The sequence below is a fragment of the Hypomesus transpacificus genome, chromosome 14, assembly GCF_021917145.1.
Source record: "Hypomesus transpacificus isolate Combined female chromosome 14, fHypTra1, whole genome shotgun sequence".
NCBI lineage: Eukaryota > Metazoa > Chordata > Actinopteri > Osmeriformes > Osmeridae > Hypomesus > Hypomesus transpacificus.
In genome coordinates this window covers 463,078-486,406 of record NC_061073.1, presented here as the reverse complement: position 1 = coordinate 486,406, position 23,329 = coordinate 463,078, and the positions used below count along the sequence as shown (strand labels likewise).

The window sequence follows — 23,329 nt, the reverse complement described above, 5'->3', positions numbered from 1 at the left end:
AGAGGAAACTGGTGTCTAATCCTGACATCTGATGAAGGATTACGGAGCCTGAGGATTCCCCCCGCCCAGCCTGCTCCCTCCGCCCAGGGAAAGAGATCCGCCCTGGGACACTGCTGGATCCTCTGGTCCACCACCTCTACCCATCTGTCTGTTTATCTGTCCATTCATCCACTCATTTCAAATCCGAAGGAGAGGTAATTCATCCTGGTGGAGGATTTTCCATGTGAATTTATCCAGCCTGTGGTTGTGGTTGTTTAAAAACAATGGCGATGATGAGGGTGACGATTATGATTATTCAGGGTCGGACTTAACTATGGTCGACATGGGCAGCCGCCTAGGGCGACATCTTTCCGGGGTGGCACAGGGCGCCCACACACAAGAATAATAATAATCCGAATAGTGGCGATCAAGAGGGTGGGTTCGCCCAGGGAGCCACACAAGCTATGTGACCCGATGCCGTAGGCCTGTCCAGATCCAGCCCTCGTGGCGGAGTGAGGGTTGATGACACGGACACTTAGTTCCTCATGCACAACTCGGATGCGCGCGGGGGTCACTTCCTCGTACAACAAGTGCGCTCGCTCCGTCCGCAATCGCTCTATCCGCATCGTCTAAGGGATGGGGCTTGGAAGGTGAAGAACAAGGATTTTCCTCCCCGACAATCAGACGGTGTTGACCTCAGGGAACCTGCATAATCGAGGTGAGCGCTTTAAATGTATTCGCTGCACAAAATTACTTTTCATACTTCTTAAAAGCAGCTGTGTATTTAAAAAGATAACGTTTTAACCGAGTAGGCTATACTAACTGTACACGTCTATTTCTTGAAAACACATACCCTAAGCCTTTTAAAATGAGCGCATTAATCACGGACCCGTAAATCTGAAATTAGGTTATGTTTCGATCAGTTGGTTGAGCTCTATTCTGGGTCAAAAATAGACACGCAGCCTTTCTCACTTTGCAAAGAGGAACTGAATATCGTGTCCCTTACATGACTTCAAACGTGCGATGCTACAACGTATTGTGGATGTGTCGAATAGTTGAAATAAAGTATGAAATAACTAAATTGGTTTGTTAAGTAATGTAGGCCTATCGTTTCCCAACAAGGCTTTAATTGTGCACTTAAAGTTCAACGAACTGAGCGCAGGTCTCTGATTAGCATCTGTCCTGCTCCGACTCACTTCCTCCGCACCGGTCTTGTCCCGTGGCATCTTTAGAGCACCGTACACTGTGAAACTTCACCCTGGTCACCCGAAGCGCCGTGGCTAGCACCGCAACCTGCGTTTAGGCTCCACCTCGACTGTCCATGGGAAACAGATACAGATAACTCGTTAATCGAAACTTATTACAACAGTTCCTGGAGACATGGAGTCTGCGTGTTAGAGAGGAGAAACATACACACACACACATACAGACATACACACACATACAAACACATACACATACACACAGAGACATGCAGAAGCATGAGCAGATACAGGAAGAAGATGGACAATGTCAGGTGACGTGTGGTTAGATCTGGTCACTGACCTTTTAAAACCAAGTTACCCTGACCAGTTGGGACTTCCTGTAACTGAGAGTGGATACTTAACAGCCCATGACAGACGGAATAAGAGAGTTAACGAAAGAGAAAGAGAGAAGGGTCAGTAGAGGGCTGGTTTAGGGTTAGTCTGCGTGATAAACGTTTGACCAGCTGGTTGTGGGTTGGGGATACTATGGCCAGGACCCTGGGTGGTTTGGGGCACTGGGTGGTTTGGGGCCCTGGGTGGTTTGGGGCACTGGGTGGTTTGGGGCCCTGGGGGGTTTGGGGCCCTGGGGGGTTTGGGGCACTGGGTGGTTTGGGGCCCTGGTGGGTTTGGGGCCCTGGGGGGTTTGGGGGGCCCTAAACAAAAATAGTGTGGGCCCTTTGATTGGCTTTCTTTTTATAACCAATGTTTTTTGGGGGGGGCCCCAAACCAATTGCAGGGCCTTAAACAAATGTACATTTTGTTTATTGGGTTGGGCCGGCCCTGAGTATGGCAGAGATTGTACCGAACAGTAAAACGTTCTTCAGGTTTCCATGTGGGACAGCAAGCTAAAGAACCTTGTAGATACAAACAGCAAGAACCAAGTTTACCTGGAAATAAATCCGTTTTTTTAATGTTCCACAAACTCCAGACAGCATTATTTTTGGGGACGAGGCAAGGCTGGTAAACTCACCTGGTCTCCCCAGGGCCTCTTCCTGTGTCCTGGCTGGACATGACTCTGTTACCCTGGTGACTCTGTTACCCTGGTGACTCTGTTACCCTGGTCTGCACATCTGCTGCAGGCCTGACACCTGACAGGAGTGTCCAGAGTTCAGCCAGGACAGGGCTGCGTTTCCCGATAACGATGGATCGTAGCAACGATCCAGCAAAAAACAAAACCATCGATATTTCTGACGTGCACGTAAGGAGTAGGCTAATATATGCACTTTCTAGAGCTATGAATTTTTACGAGACACTTTAGCTACGATGTCTTTGAGAACGGCCCGTAAAACTAGGATTCGTCGTACGATGGACTCTACGATCAACTTAGGCTTACAACGCTTTTGGAAAACGCAGCCCTGCTAAGTGTGGCTCTTACTGCTTAACAGTAACTCATCATGTGTTAAGACACACACACACACCCCACACACACACACCCCACACACACCCTAACACACCCATTCATACTTTCACACCACACACTCTACTCAAACATACACACACAAGCGCACACAAACTAATTTCCATTTGATCCATATTTTCATACAAAGTTGTTGACAGTAGTGTGCTAGCAGCTTACTGTGACAGTATCTTTGTTCGTCCTGATGTGCAGGTCAGGGGGAGGGTGGGAATCCAGATGGTTCCTCAAATCTGACCATCGTGATACTGGTGCAATTATGCACTTCTGATACTTGATTTTCTTGATCTCCCCCCCCCCTTCCCCAGCAGATCCAGGATGGGCTGTGTCGGTTCTACGAGGGAGCAGGAGTCTCTGGGGAAGCAGGAGGCCAGTGAGGATGCTGGGAAGGGGCTGCAGCCCCCCCACTACGTCAAGGACCCCACCACAGGGACCTCCAAGGCTGTGAGGAGGGGAGACGGGGAAAAGGGGGGAGAGACAGAGAAAGAGAAGTGGAGTGGAGGGTAGGAAAAGAGAAAGAGATAGAGAGTGGGAGAATAAGCAAGAGAGAAAGTAGGAGAGAGAAAGGGTGAAAAAGACAGAGATAGAGAAGGAGAGCAAGAGGAGCATGAGACAGAACGAAAGGAGGAAGACAGAGAGAGAAAGAGTGAATGAGTGCAGCAGGACAGTGATCACTTGGTCTTCTGTTACAACACAATGTTCCAGCAGGAAGAGGAAGTGGCACAAGCACAGAAAACACCCTGCAGTCAAAACTTAAAGTACCTTCTGTCTCTCTCTCTCTCTCTCTCTCTCTCTCTCTCTCTCTCTCTCTCTCTCTCTCTCTCTCTCTCTCTCTCTCTCTCTCTCTCTCTCTCTCTGTCTCTCTCTCTGTCTCTCTCTCTGTCTGTCTCTCTTTCTCTGTCTCTCTTTCTCTCTCTCTGTCTCTCTCTCTCTCTGTCTGTCTCTCTCTCTCTCTCTCTCTCTCTCTCTCTCTCTCTGTCTGTCTCTCTGTCTCTCTGTCTGCTTGTCTGTCTCTGTCTCTCTTTCTGCCTGTCTGTTTGCTTGTACGTAGGCTATGTCTGTCTGTTCTGTTTTTCTGGTCTATTTTTAGTATACATAGTATTTATAAATGTTGTGTGTGATGTCAGATTATGTACAGTATATGAAGATTCTGTGTATGAAGTTTCTAGAGCTCTGTGTCTGATCTCTCTCTCCACATACAGACCAGACTGGCCTCCGACCCCCTTTCTGGTCCCGACGGTAAGGAATGTACAGTATAGCACACATACATACATGCCCGCACAGACATATACACACACACACACACGGATGTCCCACACCTTAGCCTCCATGTGCTGTTGTGCCCCCAGGACCAGAGAACGCAGTGATCGCCCTGTACGACTACGAGGCTGTGAACGAGGGAGACCTGGCTTTCAAGAAGGGAGACAAGCTGAAGATCTTGGTGGAGTGAGTGTTCACACAGCACAGCTACAGAGACACTGCAGAGGACTGGTTAGAACCTCTCTCTCTGCCTCCCTCCCTCCCCCTCTCTCTCCCTGTGCAGGTCAGGGGAGTGGTGGAAAGCCATGGCCATGGCCACAGGCCAGGAGGGATACATCCCCAGTAACTACGTAGCCAAAGACACCCTGGAGACTGAGGAGTAAGAGGCGTTATGAGATAACTCTGCTAGCTAACTTTGTTAGCTCCTCTCGCTCTGTTAGCTCATAGTCCTACTCAGGACATTAGCCTGTTCTTTGGTTGGTCAGTCGAGATGTCCAATACTTCTGTCTGTCTGGTATTTCTGATTGGTTTTCCTGTCTGTCAGGCAATTGTCCTGTCTCTCTGATTGGTTGTTCTGTGTGTCAGATTGTCCTGTCTCTCTGATTGGTTGTTCTGTGTGTCAGATTGTCCTGTCTCTCTGATTGGTTGTTCTGTGGGTCAGATTGTCCTGTCTCTCTGATTGGTTGTTCTGCGGGTCAGATTGTCCTGTCTCTCTGATTGGTTGTTCTGTGGGTCAGATTGTCCTGTCTCTCTGATTGGTTGTCCTCTGTTAGGTGGTTCTTTAAGGGCGTGAGCAGGAAGGATGCAGAGAGACAGCTGCTGGCTTCAGGGAACAAAACAGGATCCTTCATGATCCGAGACAGCGAAACCACACCGGGTGAGACACACACACTTCAACACTCACATATACACACTTAAACACTCACACACACTTAAACACACTATACACACTTAAACACACACACACACACACTTAAACACTCACATATACACACTTAAACACTCACCTATACACACTTAAACACTCACACACACTTAAACACACTATACACACTTAAACACACACACACACTTAAACACTCACATACACACAAACACTCACCCCTAAATGCTCACTCACACACACCTCCACGTGTGCTGTGTCCTGTAGGAAGCTACTCTCTGTCTGTGAGGGACAGTGACGTCCAGTCAGGAGACACAGTGAAGCACTACAAGATCCGCTCGCTGGACAACGGAGGTGTCTACATCTCCCCCCGCATTACCTTCAGCACCCTGCAGGACCTGGTCGCCCACTACAAGAGTGAGTTACCATGGTTACCTGGATGCCCGCTACAAGATTGAGTTGCCATGGTTAACTGGTTGCCCGCTTCAAGAGTGAGTTACTATGGTTACCTGGCCGACTGCTACAATAGTGAGTTACCATGGTTACCTGGTTGCCCACAACAAGAGTGAACTACACCCCTGTTACCATGGTTACTTGGTCAGAGTGAGTCCCATCTCTGTGTTACTGGTTAAACTCACCCCTCAGTATAAAAACTGTCCACCTGCGCCATCACATTTCAGAAGGGCAGTGATGGAGGTGTGTCTGAGGACCTTGGTTCAAACCCCAGAGAGGGGGTGTAAGGTTGGGGCAGGGGCTAGGGACTGGGGCAGGGGGATTTACATTTAGTCATTCAGCAGCCGCTTTTATCCAGAGCGAGAGTAAGTACAGGGACATTCTCCCTGAGGCAAGTAGGGTGAAGTGCCTTGTCCAAGGATACAACATCATGTGTCCCAGCTGGGAATCGAACTGACAACCTACAGATTACTAGCCCGATCCCCTAACCGCTAAGCCACCTGACTCCCTCCTGGGATGGAGGAAGAGAGACTGGCGAGAGACACCATGACACCTGTGACTTTGCTAACATCTGTCACCCTCCCCCCCTTTCATAGAAGTTACTAACTAACCCAACAGGAAACATACTTTGCATTTAGCATTTTTTACATTAATGATCTGGCTGGATAAGTCATCTCTAACCAGCACTGAAGCAGCACTGACCAGGTCACCCCGGCCCCTCGCTCAGTCTGAGACAGAAGAGAGCGAGCGTTGGGTCTAACAGACGAGTGCAGGGCGCTGAGACAGCGAGCACACAGCTTCCTGTCTGGGTGACCACTTCCTGCTTCAGACCATCACGCTCTCAACACCCAGTCTGTCTGCAGGCTGTCTGCTAGTCTACTGTGTGTGTGTGCTCCAGAGCAGGGTGATGGGCTGTGCCAGGCCCTGACCAGCCCCTGTCTGAGCCCCAAGCCCCAGAAGCCATGGGAGAAGGACGCCTGGGAGATCCCCCGGGACTCCCTGAAGCTGGAGCGCCGCCTGGGGGCCGGGCAGTTTGGAGAGGTCTGGATGGGTAGGTCACACATCAATTAAACTGATGTTGAACTTTAAGAGGATGGATTTTTGTTACACTTTGCTATGGAATACTGCAGTTGAGTACTTCTGTCATGGACAATAATTTCTCTTGGATAATGTAATATATTACATTATATCTATTTGAAAGAACCCATCCCCAACAAACATAACTAAAGCACCAGGAGTAAATGCATTGTGGGTTACGTAGTGCTCTGTGCCTCCAGCTACCTACAACAAGCACGCCAAGGTGGCAGTGAAGACCATGAAGCCAGGGACCATGTCCCCCGAAGCCTTCCTGGCCGAGGCCAACCTGATGAAGACCCTGCAGCACGACAAGCTGGTGCGCCTCAACGCCGTGGTCACCTGCGAAGAGCCTATATACATCATCACCGAGTATATGGAGAAAGGTGTGTGCAGTAGTGTTTGTGTGTGCAGTAGGGTTTGTGTGTGCAGTAGAGTTTGTGTGTACAGTAGAGTTTGTGTGTGCAGTAGTTTGTTTGCACAGTAGAGTTTGTGTGTACAGTAGAGTTTGTGTGCACAGTAGTTTGTGAATGCAGTAGAGTTTGTGTGCACAGTAGTTTGTGTGCACAGTAGAGTTCATACATGAAAATGCAGTTTGTGTGTATTTGTAGGCAGTTTATTGGACTTCTTGAAGAGTGACGAGGGCAACCGTGTCCAGCTTCCCAAACTCATCGACTTCTCAGCCCAGGTGAGACCAGGCCCAGACCCAGACCCAGACCAGGCCCAGACCAGACCAGACCAGACCCAGACCCAGACCCAGACCCAGACCCAGACCCAGACCCAGACCCAGACCAGGCCCAGACCAGACCAGACCAGACGCAGACCAGACCCAGACCCAGACCCAGACCCAGACGCAGACCAGACCAGACCAGGCCCAGACCCAGACCCAGACCCAGACCCAGACCCAGACCCAGACCCAGACCCAGACCCAGACCCAGACCCAGACCCAGACCAGGCCCAGACGCAGACCAGACCCAGACCAGACGCAGACCAGACCAGGCCCAGACCAGACCCAGACCCAGACACAGACCAGGCCCAGACCCAGACCCAGACCCAGACCCAGACCCAGACCCAGACCCAGACCCAGACCCAGACCCAGACCAGACCCAGACCAGGCCCAGACCAGGCGTAGACCCAGACGCACTTCAGACCCACTTAAGACCCAGACCCAGTCCGGACACACACACACTTTAGACCAGACAAAGACACACTTTAGACCAGACACAGACACACTTTAGACCAGACACAGACACACTTCAGACCAGACCAGACCCAGACCCACACTGACCCAGACCCACACTGACCCAGACACAGACACACTTTAGACCAGGCCAGACCCAGACCCACACTGACCCAGACCCAGACATTAAAGCAGGTACTTTTGCTATCCCTGCGAGGATTAGGACGTTGCTGGTGTAGTATTTTTGTTCTTCTCTCTCTCAGACTTCCCTTATTGGCTGCAATTACATATTCAAATCACTTTCAGCATGAAAATGTTGTGTGTTTATGTGTGTGTCTGCGTGTGTGTGTATGCATGTTTACATGTGTGTCTGAGTGTGTGTACATGCATGTTTATGTGTGTGTCTGAGTGTATGTACATGCATGTTTATGTGCGTGCCTGCATGTGCTCAGTTGCCCTTCCTCTATGGTTGTCATGTAGGAAGTGAGTCCCACCCTCTACCCTCCCCCAGGTGTGTTTGCATAGCGAGGGCTGTGGTGTCTGCATTTCTACATGTGTGTGAGTGTCTGTGTGTCTGTGTCTGTGTGTGTGTGTGTGTGTGTGTGAGTGTGTGTGTCTGTGTGTGTGCGAGTCATCAGGTGTGAGGAGGAACTGGTTGATAAGGGGAAGTCAGGAAGAGACCTCTCATTGTGTGTCCGTGGTCAGGGCTGAGATGGGAAAGAGAAAAAATAGGGGCGTGGTCTAATCTCTCTTCCTGGTTGCAGATTGCGGAGGACGTGGTCTAACCTCTCTTCCTGGTTGCAGATCGCGGAGGGCATGGTCTAACCTCTCTTCCTGGTTGCAGATCGTGGAGGGCGTGGTCTAACCTCTCTTTCTGGTTGCAGATCGCTAGGGGCGTGGTCTAACCTCTCTTCCTGGTTGCAGATCGTGGAGGGCGTGGTCTAACCTCTCTTCCTGGTTGCAGATCGCGGAGGGCGTGGTCTAACCTCTCTTCCTGGTTGCAGATCGTGGAGGGCATGGTCTAACCTCTCTTCCTGGTTGCAGATCGCGGAGGGCGTGGTCTAACCTCTCTTCCTGGTTGCAGATCGTGGAGGGCGTGGTCTAACCTCTCTTCCTGGTTGCAGATCGCGGAGGGCGTGGTCTAACCTCTCTTCCTGGTTGCAGATCGCGGAGGGCATGGTCTAACCTCTCTTCCTGTTTGCAGATCGCGGAGGGCGTGGTCTAACCTCTCTTCCTGGTTGCAGATCGCGGAGGGCGTGGTCTAACCTCTCTTCCTGGTTGCAGATCGTGGAGGGCGTGGTCTAACCTCTCTTCCTGGTTGCAGATCGCGGAGGGCGTGGTCTAACCTCTCTTCCTGGTTGCAGATCGCGGAGGGCATGGTCTAACCTCTCTTCCTGGTTGCAGATCGCGGAGGGCATGGCGTACATCGAGCAGAGGAACTACATCCACAGGGACCTGCGGGCCGCAAACATCCTGGTGAACAAGGCTCTGGTGTGCAAGATTGCTGACTTCGGCTTGGCCCGCATAATCGAGGACAACGAGTACACCGCCAGAGAAGGTGAGAGCACATGCTGTACACACCTGCTGTACACACCTGCTGTACACACCTGCTGTACACACATGCTCTACACACCTGCTGTACACACCTGCTGTACACACCTGCTGTACACACCTGCTCTACACACCTGCTGTACACACCTGCTGTACACACCTGCTGTACACACCTTCTGTACACACCTGCTCTACACACCTGCTCTACACACCTGCTGTACACACCTGCTGTACACACCTTCTGTACACACCTGCTCTACACACCTGCTGTACACACCTGCTGTACACACCTGCTGTACACACCTGCTCTACACACCTGCTGTACACACCTTCTGTACACACCTGCTGTACACACCTTCTGTACACACCTGCTCTACACACCTGCTGTACACACCTGCTGTACACACCTGCTCTACACACCTGCTGTACACACCTGCTCTACACACCTGCTGTACACACCTTCTGTACACACCTGCTGTACACACCTGCTGTACACACCTGCTGTACACACCTGCTCTACACACCTGCTGTACACACCTGCTGTACACACCTGCTGTACACACCTGCTCTACACACCTGCTGAATCTAACGTTCATAAATAGAGAAGCTCTGCAGTCTACAGGGTCAAAGACCACTGTGACCCTAACAAGTCTCTGTCCTCACACCATCACACATACACACACCCCACCACACACTCAGGAGCTAAGTTCCCCATCAAGTGGACCGCCCCTGAGGCCATCAACTTTGGCTCCTTCACCATCAAGTCGGACGTGTGGTCGTTTGGGATCCTGCTGATGGAGATCATCGGCTACGGACGCACACCCTACCCAGGTCACACACACACACACCCTACCCAGGTCACACACACACCCTACCCAGGTCACACACCCTACCCAGGTCACACACACACACACACACCCTACCCAGGTCACACACACACACACCCTACCCAGGTCACACACACACACCCTACCCAGGTCACACACACACACACCCTACCCAGGTCACACACACACACCCTACCCAGGTCACACACACACCCTACCCAGGTCACACACACACCCTACCCAGGTCACAGTCACTAACACCCCCCTCTCCTCCAGGCATGACGAACCCTGAGGTGATCCGCTCTCTGGAGCGAGGCTACCGCATGCAGCGCAGCCCCACCTGCCCTGAGGAGCTGTATGACATCATGCTGGAGTGCTGGAAGAACAAGCCTGAGGAACGGCCCACCTTTGAGTACCTGCAGAGTGTTCTAGAAGACTTCTACACCGCCACCGAGAGCCAGTACCAGCAGCAGCCGTAGAGACACACACACACACTCTGCACACACACACACACTCTGCACACACAGTAGACAGTCTGTTGGGTATGATTGAAGCAGTGTGATTGATCCTAGTAGACTGTGATAACTCTTATTTATAACCTATAGATCCCCTGCCTGGCCATGCTCACCTTTGACCTGTTTGTGACTTTCAACCTTTGCACCATCACACTCTTTCAAAAAGCATTCCGTTTTTTTTTACCTGATTGTATCCTGGGCACTTGGGTCTGTAAGGAGACTGTTTGTAGTGATCTTTAAGCAGAAGGTTCCTCTATCATCTTAAGGGATCTTTAGGAGATCTCTACGTCTGTAATACGGTTGAATACTATATACTGGAGCTGATATTTAATGAGCTTTATCATTTCTTTATCCGTGTGTCTGAAGGCTGTAAAACTGTGATGTCCCTTTTTGAGTCTTTAATAGAAACTATGCAAAGCACTGTTGTTGTTCTACTATATCTGAGAAGTGTGTGTACCGAAGAGAGGACAGCTTCAACTGTATAACTGGAGGACGGGATGGGGGAACGTTTGCTATTGGTTGCTTTTATTCCATGTGTAATAATGCTTTTTTACGCAAACACAATTTTTTTTAAAGATGCTGTATATGAGAACTAATTACAGTGAATAAAATACAGAATAAATATATTAAAGGTTCACAAATATGTTTCTGTGCTTAAGTAAGCGACACTGGTTATGACGCTTGTGTTATTCAGGGCTCTCAGGTTTTATAAAAAGTCTGGTCAACGTTTGGGTAAAGATTCCGTCCGACAGCGGAGTGCTGGTGATGTTTTCTAATTGGCATTTCACCCTGTATAACTCTATACAACTATCATCTCAGAATGCCTGCGATTCGTCCATTAATTGAATATAGCGGTCACAAATAACTCAGAACATATGGGCAGATTTAATCACAAATGTATTAGTAAATAAATAAATATATAACGGACGATTAATGATATTACTGAGACGTGGTTGCCAGGTAAGTTTCACTCGATACAAGGCTCAAGGGTTCTTTATCGAATCAGCGTAAATCTTTGCTTAAAGTTCAGAAGAAAAAGGCAGTACGACCTTAGACCAACAACAACTTAAAATACCAGAGCAACACATTGATCTGATGTGTTGACATACCGGTTCTGAGAGGAAGTACTTGAACGAACTGGCAACCCTGTACACGTGTATTCAAGATGGCAGCCGCTGCTATGGTAGGTGCAACATAATGAAACTGTGGTCATGTAAACCATACTCGATTTGCCTTTTTACACATTAATGTGACTTTTGTGTCACGTAAATGTCACAAAATACGTACATGTTATCAAGTACAATAAAGAAGAGGTGCTTTAATTGCATGTCTCTCTGTTTCTGGTGACGATAATAGGCAGTTAACGATGCTCTAGCTACCGTAAAGAGCTAACGTCGTTAGCCAGTTCCCAGCTGTTTCAGCTTGAGAAGATATCATCACGCTACATAGTTGGCAGGCTAGCGCATAGCGTTTAAAGACGATGTGAGCATGTGGCTTGCCAGTCTAGTACCATCGACCATTTAGTTCACACTGAGCATCCGCGTTTCCCCATGTTGTCATAAACTAAATGTGCTTCATTTTAGCGTTAATTCTGCTGACTAGTAACTAGCTAGCTGGCATTCATTTCTGGCTAACCCAGTATGGCTGACTAACTTGCTTGTTAGCTAGCTATGCTAACGTATCTGTACACGTCGCAAGTCTAGCTAGCCTGCTCTTCCAAATCCATTTCCGCGTTTGTGTAGGTACTAGATACCTACAAATCGTGGGCACATTAGAAGGTTAACAGTTAAAAAGATTAGTAATACAATCTAGGTTCTCATTAGTACTTATCAGAGCCAAGTTGCACAAAACTAGCCAGCCATTTCGCTTTCACTTTTCTTAGCAGACAAACACCAACTAGCAAGCTAGCTAACAAACGTGCTAAAACCACCGTCTTTACGTAGTAAACTAGCTTCTAACAGTCTTCGTTTTAAACCCGTGCCACAGCAGAGATCGCTCACGGGAAGAATTGACGTTGTTAATAACTATCAATAAACATGTCATAGCATGCGAATCTAGCTAGTAAACCACCGTCAGAGTATACAGTTGAAATCCTTCTCATATTTGTCTCGCTGAAGTTGCCTTTAAAGCCTTCTCCAGCGTAGCACTGACACCTGTGTGCTGGCGCAGTGCGCGGATATCATAAGGACAAAAGATTCGGTAAACACAGGCTTTCCCTGGCAAGTCTGTGGCAGTTAGGATTTCGACTGGGGACCCTTTGACTTGTAAACGGGACTGTTTATAAAGACTGCTTTAGCTATGCCGGCCAACAGCTAGCTCCTCCATGGCACGGGTGGGCATTTATACCAAGGAGTGAGTTTAACCAATTCAACTCGATTACACTTGTGTGTGTCTTTGTGCCTTGTGTGTCTGTGTGTGTTCGCGTCTCAGGAGACATGGGGCCTGCTCCTTGTATGTGTGTTTCCGGTGGCCCAGACCTTCTACGTGCCTGGCGTCGCCCCCATGAACTTCCACCAGGGCAGCGCTGTGGAAATCAAGGTAGCGGAACGTAGGCCGAGTTTGCAGCGTGGTCACACCTGCATAGACACGTCTGTGTGGGACGTATTCAAGTGTAACTAGGCTGAGTGGAACCCAGAGAGCTGCTGATCTCAGTCTGTGCTGCCCCCCCCTCAGGCTGTGAAGCTGACCAGCTCTAGGACCCAACTGCCCTATGAGTACTACTCTCTGCCCTTCTGTCAGCCTGCCAAGGTGGTCTACAAGGCTGAGAACCTGGGTAAGTGCATCTGGGGTGTGTGTGTGTATGTGTAATGGACGTGCAAAAGCCCTGGTATGGCTGCCATAGATTGAACTACTACAAGAGATCTAATGTGTGTGTCTGTTGTTCCATGTGTTAATGTGTGTGTGTGTGTGTGTGTGCGTGCAGGGGAGGTACTGCGAGGGGACCGCATCGTGAACACGCCCTACTCTGTGCTGATGAATCAGGACAGAAAGTGTGAGGAGGTGTGCTCCAGGTTCACGCTGAGCCTGATGCAGAGCAAGCTGGTGGCCGAGCGCATCCAGGAGGAGTACTACATCCACCTGTAAGCCTGCTCCTCCTAGTCCTGCTCCTCCTAGTCCTGCTCCTCCTAGTCCTGCTCCTCCTAGTCCTGCTCCTCCTAGTCCTGCTCCTCCTAGTCCTGCTCCTCCTAGTTCTGCTCCTCCTAGTCCTGCTCCTCCTAGTCCTGCTCCTCCTAGTCCTGCTCCTCCTCCCTGCTCCTCCTAGTCCTGCTCCTCCTAGTCCTGCTCCTCCTCCCTGCTCCTCCTAGTCCTGCTCCTCCTAGTCCTGCTCCTCCTAGTCCTGCTCCTCCTAGTCCTGCTCCTCCTCCTAGTCCTGCTCCTCCTCCTAGTCCTGCTCCTCCTCCTAGTCCTGCTCCTCCTAGTCCTGCTCCTCCTCCTAGTCCTGCTCCTCCTCCTAGTCCTGCTCCTCCTAGTCCTGCTCCTCCTAGTGCTCCTCCTCCTAATCTTGCTCCTCCTCCCTGCTCCTCCTAGTCTTGCTCCTTTTCCCCCTACCTCTCCTCTCTCCCAGTTTTACCAGTAAATCAGTACATTATTGAATCCCTGTTTAAACACACACACACAAACCACACACACCAGGATTGCAGACAACCTTCCGGTGGCCACGCGTCTGGAGTTCTACCCCAGCAGAGAGGGGGGGGGCGGGGCCGGCGGGCTGGAGGAGGAGCACAGGAAGGACGCGGTCAAAGATGTTCAGTTTGAACACGGCTATAGACTGGGATTCTCTGACAACGGCAAGGTACGGACCAGACAAACCGCACAGACTAGGTATGGACCAGACAGACTAGGCATGGACCGGACAGACTAGGTATGGACCGGACAGACTAGGTATGGACCAGACAGACTAGGTATGGACCGGACAGACTAGGTATGGACCGGACAGACTAGGTATGGACCGGACAGACTAGGTATGGACCGGACAGACAAGATATGGACTAAACAGACTAGGTATGGACCGGACAGACTAGGTATGGACCGGACAGACTAGGTATGGACCAGACAGACTAGGTATGGACCAGACAGACAAGATAACGACTAAACAGACTAGGTATGGACCAGACAGACTAGGTATGGACCAGACAGACTAGGTATGGACCAGACAGACTAGGTATGGACCAGACAGACTAGATATGGACCAGACAGACTAGGTATGGACCGGACAGACTAGGTATGGACCGGACAGACTAGGTATGGATCAGACAGCCTTGGAACCCTCCTGTGTTGTGATGATGCTGTTGTCTCATCCTTGATATGTTGAACCTAGGAGGAGCCTAACCTGCTGCTGGAGATCAGATCTGGAGCTGGCTAGTACTGTAGCTCCTTTATCTTACCTTCTCTACCGCCTCTCCTTATCCCCTCCAGTTCTACCTCCACAACCACCTTTCCTTCATCCTCTACTTCCACAAGGAGAAGCTGGAGGAGGAAGAAGATCATAACTACCGCGTGGTGCGCTTTGAGGTGGTTCCTCAAAGCGTGAAGGTGGAAGGTAGGTGGTTCTTCAGAGCGTGAAGGTGGAAGGTAGGTGGGCATCTATCATCCACTTCCTGTGTTTTCATCCTGACATCCTATGTGTTCATCCTGACTTCCTGTGTTTAGACCTGAAGGCTGATGGAAAGGGGGCGTGTACTCTTCCGGAGGCCGGTGGCTCCGCCCCCCAGGAGATAGACCCCTCCCAGGAGAACCATGTCCTTTTCACCTACTCCGTCCACTGGGAGGTAAGGAGGGGGCATGTCCTGTGCGTTTGTGTGTTTGAATTGATATATGCTGTGTGTGTGTGTAATAGTTAATTAATGCTTGTGTATGTCCAGTGTTTCCCACTCATAGACTAATTTGTGGCGGTGCGCCACAGATTCAACACCGGCCGCCACACATTGCGTTTCGTAAAACATTTTTTTTATCGCTATTTAGGTTAAAACACGCAGCGTATTCGTTCAGCTGCATTTCCTTTCCCCTGCCCTCCCTCCGTCTCTCTGTCACTCATGCGTCTTTCTCACATATGCACACAGTCACAACGTCAGAACACGCTAGCAACAATGCATTCATATGCCGTTCTAGTAAGACCGACAGCTATATCAGCGAGCCTTCAGCATTAGTGCCGTAGCTAAAAGTCGAGGAAAGTTGAGGCTACTTTTCGCTAGGTACCTTACTCACATTTAGTCATTTAGCAGACGCTCTTATCCAGAGCAACTTGCAGTACTCAAAGTTTCCCCTTCGTTCTTTTGGTGAGAAGTCTCAAGAGCTAGCTACTTACCCGGCGTCATGGAGCCGACCAGTTAAATAGTTGTTTAGCACTAGCGTTGCTACATGCATAATGCACAAATGAAATGTTAGTTGTTGTTAATTTGTGAAGGTGTGAATCATTTTGGATTAATATTTAATGTAACAAATTATTAACAAATTAACTGTGTAACGAATTATTAACCCCCCCCCGGTCTGACAACCCCCACCCCTCCCCGCCACAATTAGATTTCTAATCTGTGGGAAACACTGGTATGTCCATGTATTAGTTAGCATGTGTCCTTCATCTGTGTGTATGTGTGTCCCCAGGAGAGTCAGGTAAAGTGGGCTTCTCGCTGGGACACCTACCTCACCATGAGTGATGTTCAGATCCACTGGTTCTCCATCGTCAACTCTGTAGTGGTGGTGTTCTTCCTCTCCGGTAGGCACTGTGTGAGTGTGGTGTGTGTTCCATACTCACTTGAGCCTTGGATCACTGTTAGAATCACCTGTGTGTGTGTGTGTGTGTGTGTGTGTGTGTGTGTGTGTGTGCGCGCCCAGGGATCCTTAGTATGATCATCATCAGAACCTTGAGGAAGGACATCGCCAACTACAACAGAGAGGACGACATAGTAAGAACACACACCACACACACACACAACACCCCCCCCCCACACACACACACACACACACACACACCGTGAGGGCTGTTCTAAAGTGTGTGTGTGTTCAGGAGGACACCATGGAGGAGTCTGGCTGGAAGAACGTCCATGGAGACGTGTTCCGCCCCCCACGCTATCCCATGGTGCTCAGCTCTCTGCTGGGGTCTGGCATCCAGCTGTTCTGCATGATCCTCATCGTCATCTGTGAGACCTCACACACACCTCACACACACACCTCACACACACACACACACTTTACTCACACACACACTTTACTCACACACTCACCTCACACACACACCTCACACACCTCACTCACACACTCACCTCACACACACTGTCTCACGCCTGCTACCTCCAGCCATGTGTTGATTCCAATTCTGTGTGTGTGCGCGCTCGCGTTTGTGTCCATCTGTAGTCGTGGCGATGTTGGGAATGTTGTCTCCGTCCAGCAGAGGGGCTTTGATGACCACTTCCTGTTTCCTGTTCATGTTCATGGGGTGAGTAGATAATGCACTCCTCACACTGGGGGTGGAACGGTACACTGAAGTCACGGCTCGGTTCATACCGCGGATCAGACATCACGGTTCGGTACAACGGAGGGAAAAGCAAAACAAACCAGGATGCTCTATGAGTGAATACGGGCACATTGAAGATGACATGTCAATTCCGATTGCGTCAGTGATTTTTTGGGACCTGTTTGTATGTGTATCTAAAGGCTGGTTAAGCACTGTAGGGAGGAGAAGTTGGACAGTTTTGTTTTAGTCTCATTCCAGTGATTGGCACACCTTGGTGATGGCGTTGGATATTTGTAGTCACTTAGCACACGGCAGATGTGTTATGTGTGTTAGAGCAACCCTATAGCATGTTAGATGTGTTATGTGTGTTAGCATGTTAGATGTGTTGTGTGTTAGCATGTTAGATGTGTTATGTGTGTTAGCATGTTAGATGTGTTATGTGTGTTAGCATGTTAGATGTGTTATGTGTGTTAGCATGTTAGATGTGTTATGTGTGTTAGCATGTTAGATGTGTTATGTGTGTTAGCATGTTAGATGTATTTCCACTCACATACCCTACAACCAGTGACGTGCGGTGATGTCAGTAAGAGGCTAGGCACTGAATTATGAAAGCCAGATTACCTAATTACCTAATTTTTAAAATAAAATTGAGCTTGGAGAAATTCCTAAACTCTGATATCGGCAGACACCGCTGCTGTCAGTTTGACTTGAATTTTGTGGGGATTACGCTTTACAAAGTAGACAGTGTAATGACGTTAGCTGCGCAAATGTCCAGTAATATTTTAATTGGTCCCTGTTTCATACGTAACGTAGGTGATTACTGGCATAACATATTTACGTGCAAAAGCACAGAAGAGTTGTGCTTTTCAACATACATGTTGAAGAATACAGGATCGAAGTGCGCAAGTGAGTTTTTCGCTTGTCGTCCGCAATGAATGGACAGTAAAAGCACTCCTTATTCTACGATTTTTTGTATTTGATTATGCGTAACTGCTACATTTGTCATCGTAAAGTCTAAACAATTGGAATAACACACATATTGCATATATAAATCACAAGAACAAACTGTAAAAATACAAATAAAAGTTTATTTAATAAAATGATTTCATAAAAAAATGTACGTCTGAATTTTGGCATGGTAAGCAGTGCCTACCTTACCTACCCAGACTGCACGTCACTGCCTACAACTGCTGAACAATGCCGACACACAGTGCTTGTCTTATCCACCACTCTCTCACCTGTACTACTGGAACTGAATGGGAAACCGAAGTTTTCCCAAACTTGCAATCTTAAAAAGGGCGGCGGGTCCTCTATCTCTCGTGGGTCGCCACCATTTGCCATACTCGTCCTTAGTGCTGCTAGTGTAACACCGGCTACACTAGCTATCTCTGACTCACTACGGCGGCAATCAGAGCTTCAGAGCTAGAGATTAGGTGTCCTTAAAGAACACGCGTATCTAATGGTAGTTCCGCATTACAGTTATTAATTTGCAAGCAAGTTGTATTTATTTTTATACCGTGTATTCTCTGTGTAACTTCATGCACCGAACCATGACGCCCGTACGGTACGGTTTGGTACGAATACATGTATCAGCCCTACCTCACACACACACACACACACAGTAACCTAGCCTCTGTAGAGAGTTAAACACTCAGAACCATCTGGTCTGGAAGAGCTTATAGTGTGTCTGCTGGTACTTGGTGGGTAATTGTGTGTGTGTGTGTGCAGGGTGTTTGGGGGCTACTTCGCTGGGAGGCTGTACCGCACGTTGAAGGGCCATCGCTGGAGGAAAGGAGCTTTTTGTGTGAGTACAGAAACAAACACTGACCCCTCTACCCTGACCACCCTCTACTTTGACCTGTGACCCCTCTACCCTGACCTCTGACCCCTCCACCTTACCATGTTGTGTGTGTGTTCCAGACGGCAACCCTGTATCCTGCAGTAGTATTTGGAATCTGCTTCATTCTCAACTGTTTCATCTGGGGAGAGCATTCCTCTGGAGCGGTGAGCTGAACAACTTCAAGTGCTAGAGGGTTAGACGGAGGTTAGGTGTTGAGGGTTAGGGTTAGACGGAGGTTAGGTGTTGAGGGTTAGGGTTAGACGGAGGTTAGGTGTTGAGGGTTAGGGTTAGACGGAGGTTAGGTGTTGAGGGTTAGGGTTAGACGGAGGTTAGGTGTTGAGGGTTAGGGTTAGACGGAGGTTAGGTGTTGAGGGTTAGGGTTAGACGGAGGTTAGGTGTTGAGGGTTAGGGTTAGACGGAGGTTAGGTGTTGAGGGTTAGGGTTAGACGGAGGTTAGGTGTTGAGGCGAGGGGAAACACACTCCTCTCACACAGGCTTAGACGTAGGGCTCAGGTTAGGTGTTGAGGGTTAGGGTTAGACGGAGGTTAGGTGTTGAGGGTTAGGGTTAGACGGAGGTTAGGTGTTGAGGGTTAGGGTTAGACGGAGGTTAGGTGTTGAGGGTTAGGGTTAGACGGAGGTTAGGTTTTGAGGCGAGGGGAAACACACTCCTCTCACACAGGCTTAGACGTAGGGCTCAGGTTAGGTGTTGAGGTTAGGTGTTGAGGTTAGGTGTTGAGGTTAGGTGTTGACGTTAGGTGTTGACGTTAGGTGTTGAGGTTAGGGGAACACGCATCACACCTCACGCACACCAATGTCCATTCAGAAGCCTGATGGCCCTTGCAAACACACTTTAGTCCAGTCTGCGTGAGCAAGACCGAATGCTTTGGTAGCACCTGTGAGAAGGCAACTGGTGTAAAGACTGAAGGATGGGCGGTAACAGTCTCTTAAGATCCTGCCAGCTTTCCTGAGGCAACGTGTGTGGTTGGTGTCCTGTGGGGCAGGGAGCTTCCTGCCGATGATGAACTCAGCAGAACGGACCACACTTCATAGGGCCTTGCGGTCCCTGTCTGTGCAGCTCCCATACCACACTGTGATGCAGTCAGTCAGCATATGCTCCCTATAATGCATCTGTAAAGCTTAGTGAGGATGACTGAGTCCATGTCAAACTTCTCCAGTCTCAGTGCCAGGTCAGGGTATAATGCCTGTGTGTGTGTGTGCCTGTGTGTGTGTGTGCCTGGTTGTGCCTGTGTGTGTGTGTGTGTGTGTGTCCCAGGTTCCCTTCACCACCATGCTGGCCCTGCTGTGTATGTGGTTCGGGATCTCCATGCCTCTTGTCTATCTGGGATACTACTTCGGCTTCCGCAAGCAACCCTATGACAACCCTGTACGGACCAATCAGATCCCTCGACAGGTCCCAGAGCAGCGCTGGTACATGAACAAGTTTGTGGGGTGAGTCATCAGCCCTTCACCACGCTGCTTTCAAGGGGCTCAGCCAATCACCATGCAGCCCTTTGGAAGCCTAACCAATCACCATGCTGTGTTTGCTCTGCAGAATCCTGATGGCAGGGATCCTACCCTTCGGAGCCATGTTCATAGAGCTGTTCTTCATCTTCAGTGTGAGCACCACCCTGCTGCCTTCCCCTCATCTTCCTCTCCTCCTCTTCCTCTCCCTCTCTTCCTCTCCTCCTCTTCCAAGGTTTACTGGGTTTTAGGGTTAGAAGGACATCTAGGGTTGGCCTTAAGAGTGAGGACTAGTTTTGGGGTTAAGATTAGGAGCTCGGGTTAGGCGTAGATTACAGATGACAGGTTTCAGGTTATGTTTTTGGGTTAAAGGTTGTGTGGTCGCCCCCTGCAGGCCATCTGGGAGAACCAGTTCTACTACCTGTTTGGGTTCCTGTTTCTGGTGTTCATCATCCTGGTGGTGTCCTGCTCCCAGATCAGCATCGTCATGGTCTACTTCCAGCTCTGCGCTGAGGTACACACACACTCCACACACACTCACACACTGTATGTGTTGTGTACATGGTGTGTACATAGTGTCTGCTGTTCCAGGATTACCGGTGGTGGTGGAGAACATTCCTGGTATCGGGAGGCTCCGCCTTCTACGTCCTTGTTTACGCTGTCTTCTACTTTGTCAACAAGGTAAACAATAGCTCCTGCTCTCAGAACACCTGCCTCTTATGAAGAAACCCCACACACACACTACACGTGTGTAATAGTTTCATAAACCAGTGTTTAATCTGTGTGTGTCTGTGTGTATATATGTGTGTGTGTGTATATGTGTCTGTGTGTATATATATATATGTGTGTGTGTATATATATATATATATGTGTGTGTGTGTGTGTGTGTGTGTGTATATATATATGTGTGTCTGTGTGTGTATATATATATATGTGTGTGTGTGTGTGTGTGTGTATATGTGTCTGTGTGTATATATATGTGTATGTGTGTGTATATGTGTGTGTGTGCGTGTATATGTGTGTGTGTGTATATGTGTGTGTGTGTATATATATATATATATATGTGTGTGTGTGTGTGTGTGTGTGTATATATATATATATATGTGTGTGTGTATATATGTGTGTGTGTGTGTGTGTGTATATATATATATATGTGTGTGTGTGTGTGTATATATATATATATGTGTGTGTGTGTGTGCTCCCCAGCTGGACATAGTGGAGGTGGTCCCCTCCCTGCTGTACCTGGGCTACACGGCCCTGATGGTGCTGTCCTTCTGGCTGCTGACAGGCACCATGGGCTTCTATGCAGCCTACCTGTTCATCCGCCGCATCTACGCCGCCGTCAAGATTGACTGACTCTGTCAGCTGTATTTAAGTTTTTTTATTTTTTATTTTATGTTCGGTTTATTTTGTATTCTTTATTGTCCAGCAAGCACTGACGTGTGTGTCTGTGTGTGTGCGCGTGTGTGTGGAAAGCTTAAGGTGTGGTTCTGGTGCAACAGCACCTCCTGCTGGCCATGAGAGAGAACTGCTAGAGGGTGGTGCCTCTGGTTCCTCTCTCTTTCTCTCTCCATCTTTCTTTCAACGTCCATCTCTCCTTGCATCCCTCCCTCCTTCTCTCTCCCTCCTCCCATCAGCAGGGACAGAGGCTCAGATCACTATCAGCCTCTTCCCTCCAACACCACGCGGGCCAAAGTGTGTTAGTGTGTGTGTGTGTGTGTTACTGTGTAATATGTGTGTGTGTGTGTGTGTGTGTGTGCCTGCTTGTGGAGTTGGACCAGAGGAGGCTTCTCCTCCAGCAGACATGAACTCTGACCCCTGAAGATGTTTTAATTATTTTGCACAAAATCTTTCTTGTCCTGTATTTCTGTCTGTATCTCCTTTCTCTCTCTCTCTGTTTCCTAACTGAATCTTTTGGATGATGTTTATGACCAGTGTAAAGGTGAAGGGTCAGGTTTTGGATGCAGTGTCAGAGGTTGAGCTCATGGAAGTTATGCCTGAGGAGTTCTACATTGTACCATGAAATGATATTAAAATGTTCTGTTATTTTTTACTGCTGTCTCCTGTGGTGACTTCATGACTGTCAGGTTCTGTCTCCTGTGGTGACTCCATGACTGTGTCAGGTTCTGTCCTGTGGTGACTCCATGACTGTGTCAGGTTCTGTCCTGTGGTGACTCCATGACTGTGTCAGGTTCTGTCTCCTGTGGTGACTCCATGACTGTGTCAGGTTCTGTGTCCTGTGGTGACTCCATGACTGTGTCAGGTTCTGTCCTGTGGTGACTCCATGACTGTGTCAGGTTCTCATCGCTGCTCCTTTAACAAGTTGCTACAGTTTTGATCACGTTGAAAAAATGCACCTTCAAGCTCGAGCCAGGATTCTATACCCAACTCCAACTCTACCCAAGCACAACTCCATCTCTACCCAAGCACAACTCCAACTCTACCCAAGCACAACTCCAACTCTACCCAAGCACAACTCCAACTCTACCCAAGCACAACTCCAACTCTACCCAAGCACAATTTTAATATACATTTATATGAGTCTGGACCAGTATAGACAGTACTATCTGTCTAATAATGACAGGAATCTGTGTGTGTGTGCGCGTACAAACTAGAATGGGTTTAGTTTCCCACGATGAGAGACAGAACCTGGCGCTCTGCAAAGTTCCTATCTTGCAGATGTCCTCTTCATAACACTGTATCTTGCAGATGTCCTCTTCATAATCCAAGGAGAGCAGTAGGTTACCGCGATTGAATTTAGGTGATTAACAAAGGCATTAGCAATTAAATGAAACTAAGGATTGTAAGGAAAATAGGAAAATTCAGTTTCGTTATTTTAAAGCGAATTCGCTTTTACAACCGATATTCAGCTGCTTTCAAAGGGGCTGGCTATGGTGAATTAGGCCTACAATTATGACAACTATCTCAACTATTGTACATTTAAGGACTTCTATTATGAAGTCAATGTTTCAATGTTTGTCGTGGTAAGACAATTTAACAGAGAACCGTAATACATTTTGATCAACATAACATAAGTTGGCACTAATTCAGGTCTATACCAGTATAGGACAGTATTAAATATAGTAATCTATGTTTGTACTGTATCCTACACTGTACAGATACAACAGAGCCTCTACCTGTGCTCCAAAACATGACCACCAGCATCAGGACAGGAACCATCTCTCTCAGTGGGCTGA

At 48.7% G+C, this 23,329-nt stretch overlaps 2 protein-coding genes across 3 annotated transcripts; both read left to right on the top strand.

The window, feature by feature from the left end:
• Positions 1–399: 399 nt before the first annotated feature.
• hck (HCK proto-oncogene, Src family tyrosine kinase) lies at positions 400–11,015 on the top strand. Of its 2 annotated transcripts, none has more exons than XM_047033324.1 (13): positions 400–697; positions 2,946–3,081; positions 3,840–3,876; positions 3,987–4,083; positions 4,181–4,276; positions 4,671–4,774; positions 5,048–5,197; positions 6,132–6,284; positions 6,511–6,693; positions 6,919–6,995; positions 8,892–9,045; positions 9,738–9,869; positions 10,142–11,015. In XM_047033324.1, the coding sequence occupies exons 2-13, from the start codon at positions 2,956–2,958 to the stop codon at positions 10,342–10,344; spliced, it is 1,512 nt and encodes a 503-aa protein (XP_046889280.1). In that variant the 5' UTR covers positions 400–697; positions 2,946–2,955; the 3' UTR covers positions 10,345–11,015. The 2 variants fall into 2 exon arrangements, with proteins under 2 accessions (XP_046889280.1, XP_046889279.1); XM_047033323.1 differs by having other exon boundaries at positions 403–697; positions 2,949–3,081.
• Positions 11,016–11,462: 447 nt separating this feature from the next.
• tm9sf4 (transmembrane 9 superfamily protein member 4) lies at positions 11,463–22,185 on the top strand. Its single transcript, XM_047034413.1, has 18 exons — positions 11,463–11,563; positions 12,811–12,918; positions 13,054–13,153; positions 13,304–13,460; positions 14,014–14,173; positions 14,797–14,920; positions 15,031–15,149; positions 15,982–16,093; positions 16,213–16,283; positions 16,385–16,517; positions 16,732–16,813; positions 18,560–18,635; positions 18,752–18,835; positions 19,945–20,120; positions 20,224–20,287; positions 20,527–20,646; positions 20,724–20,813; positions 21,339–22,185. Exons 1-18 carry the CDS (start codon positions 11,546–11,548, stop codon positions 21,486–21,488), a joined length of 1,944 nt encoding a protein of 647 aa, XP_046890369.1. The 5' UTR covers positions 11,463–11,545; the 3' UTR covers positions 21,489–22,185.
• Positions 22,186–23,329: the final 1,144 nt, after the last annotated feature.

Coding starts and splice junctions, on each gene's coding strand:
- hck (XM_047033324.1), top strand. CDS start 2,956: ATGGGCTGTGTCGGTTCTACGAGGGAGCAGGAGTCTCTGGGGAAGCAG. Junction 3,082..3,839: donor CCACAGGGACCTCCAAGGCT/GTGAGGAGGGGA, acceptor CTCCACATACAG/ACCAGACTGGCCTCCGACCC. Junction 5,198..6,131: donor CCTGGTCGCCCACTACAAGA/GTGAGTTACCAT, acceptor TGTGTGCTCCAG/AGCAGGGTGATGGGCTGTGC.
- tm9sf4 (XM_047034413.1), top strand. Junction 13,154..13,303: donor CTACAAGGCTGAGAACCTGG/GTAAGTGCATCT, acceptor GTGTGCGTGCAG/GGGAGGTACTGCGAGGGGAC. Junction 16,094..16,212: donor GGTGGTGTTCTTCCTCTCCG/GTAGGCACTGTG, acceptor GTGCGCGCCCAG/GGATCCTTAGTATGATCATC.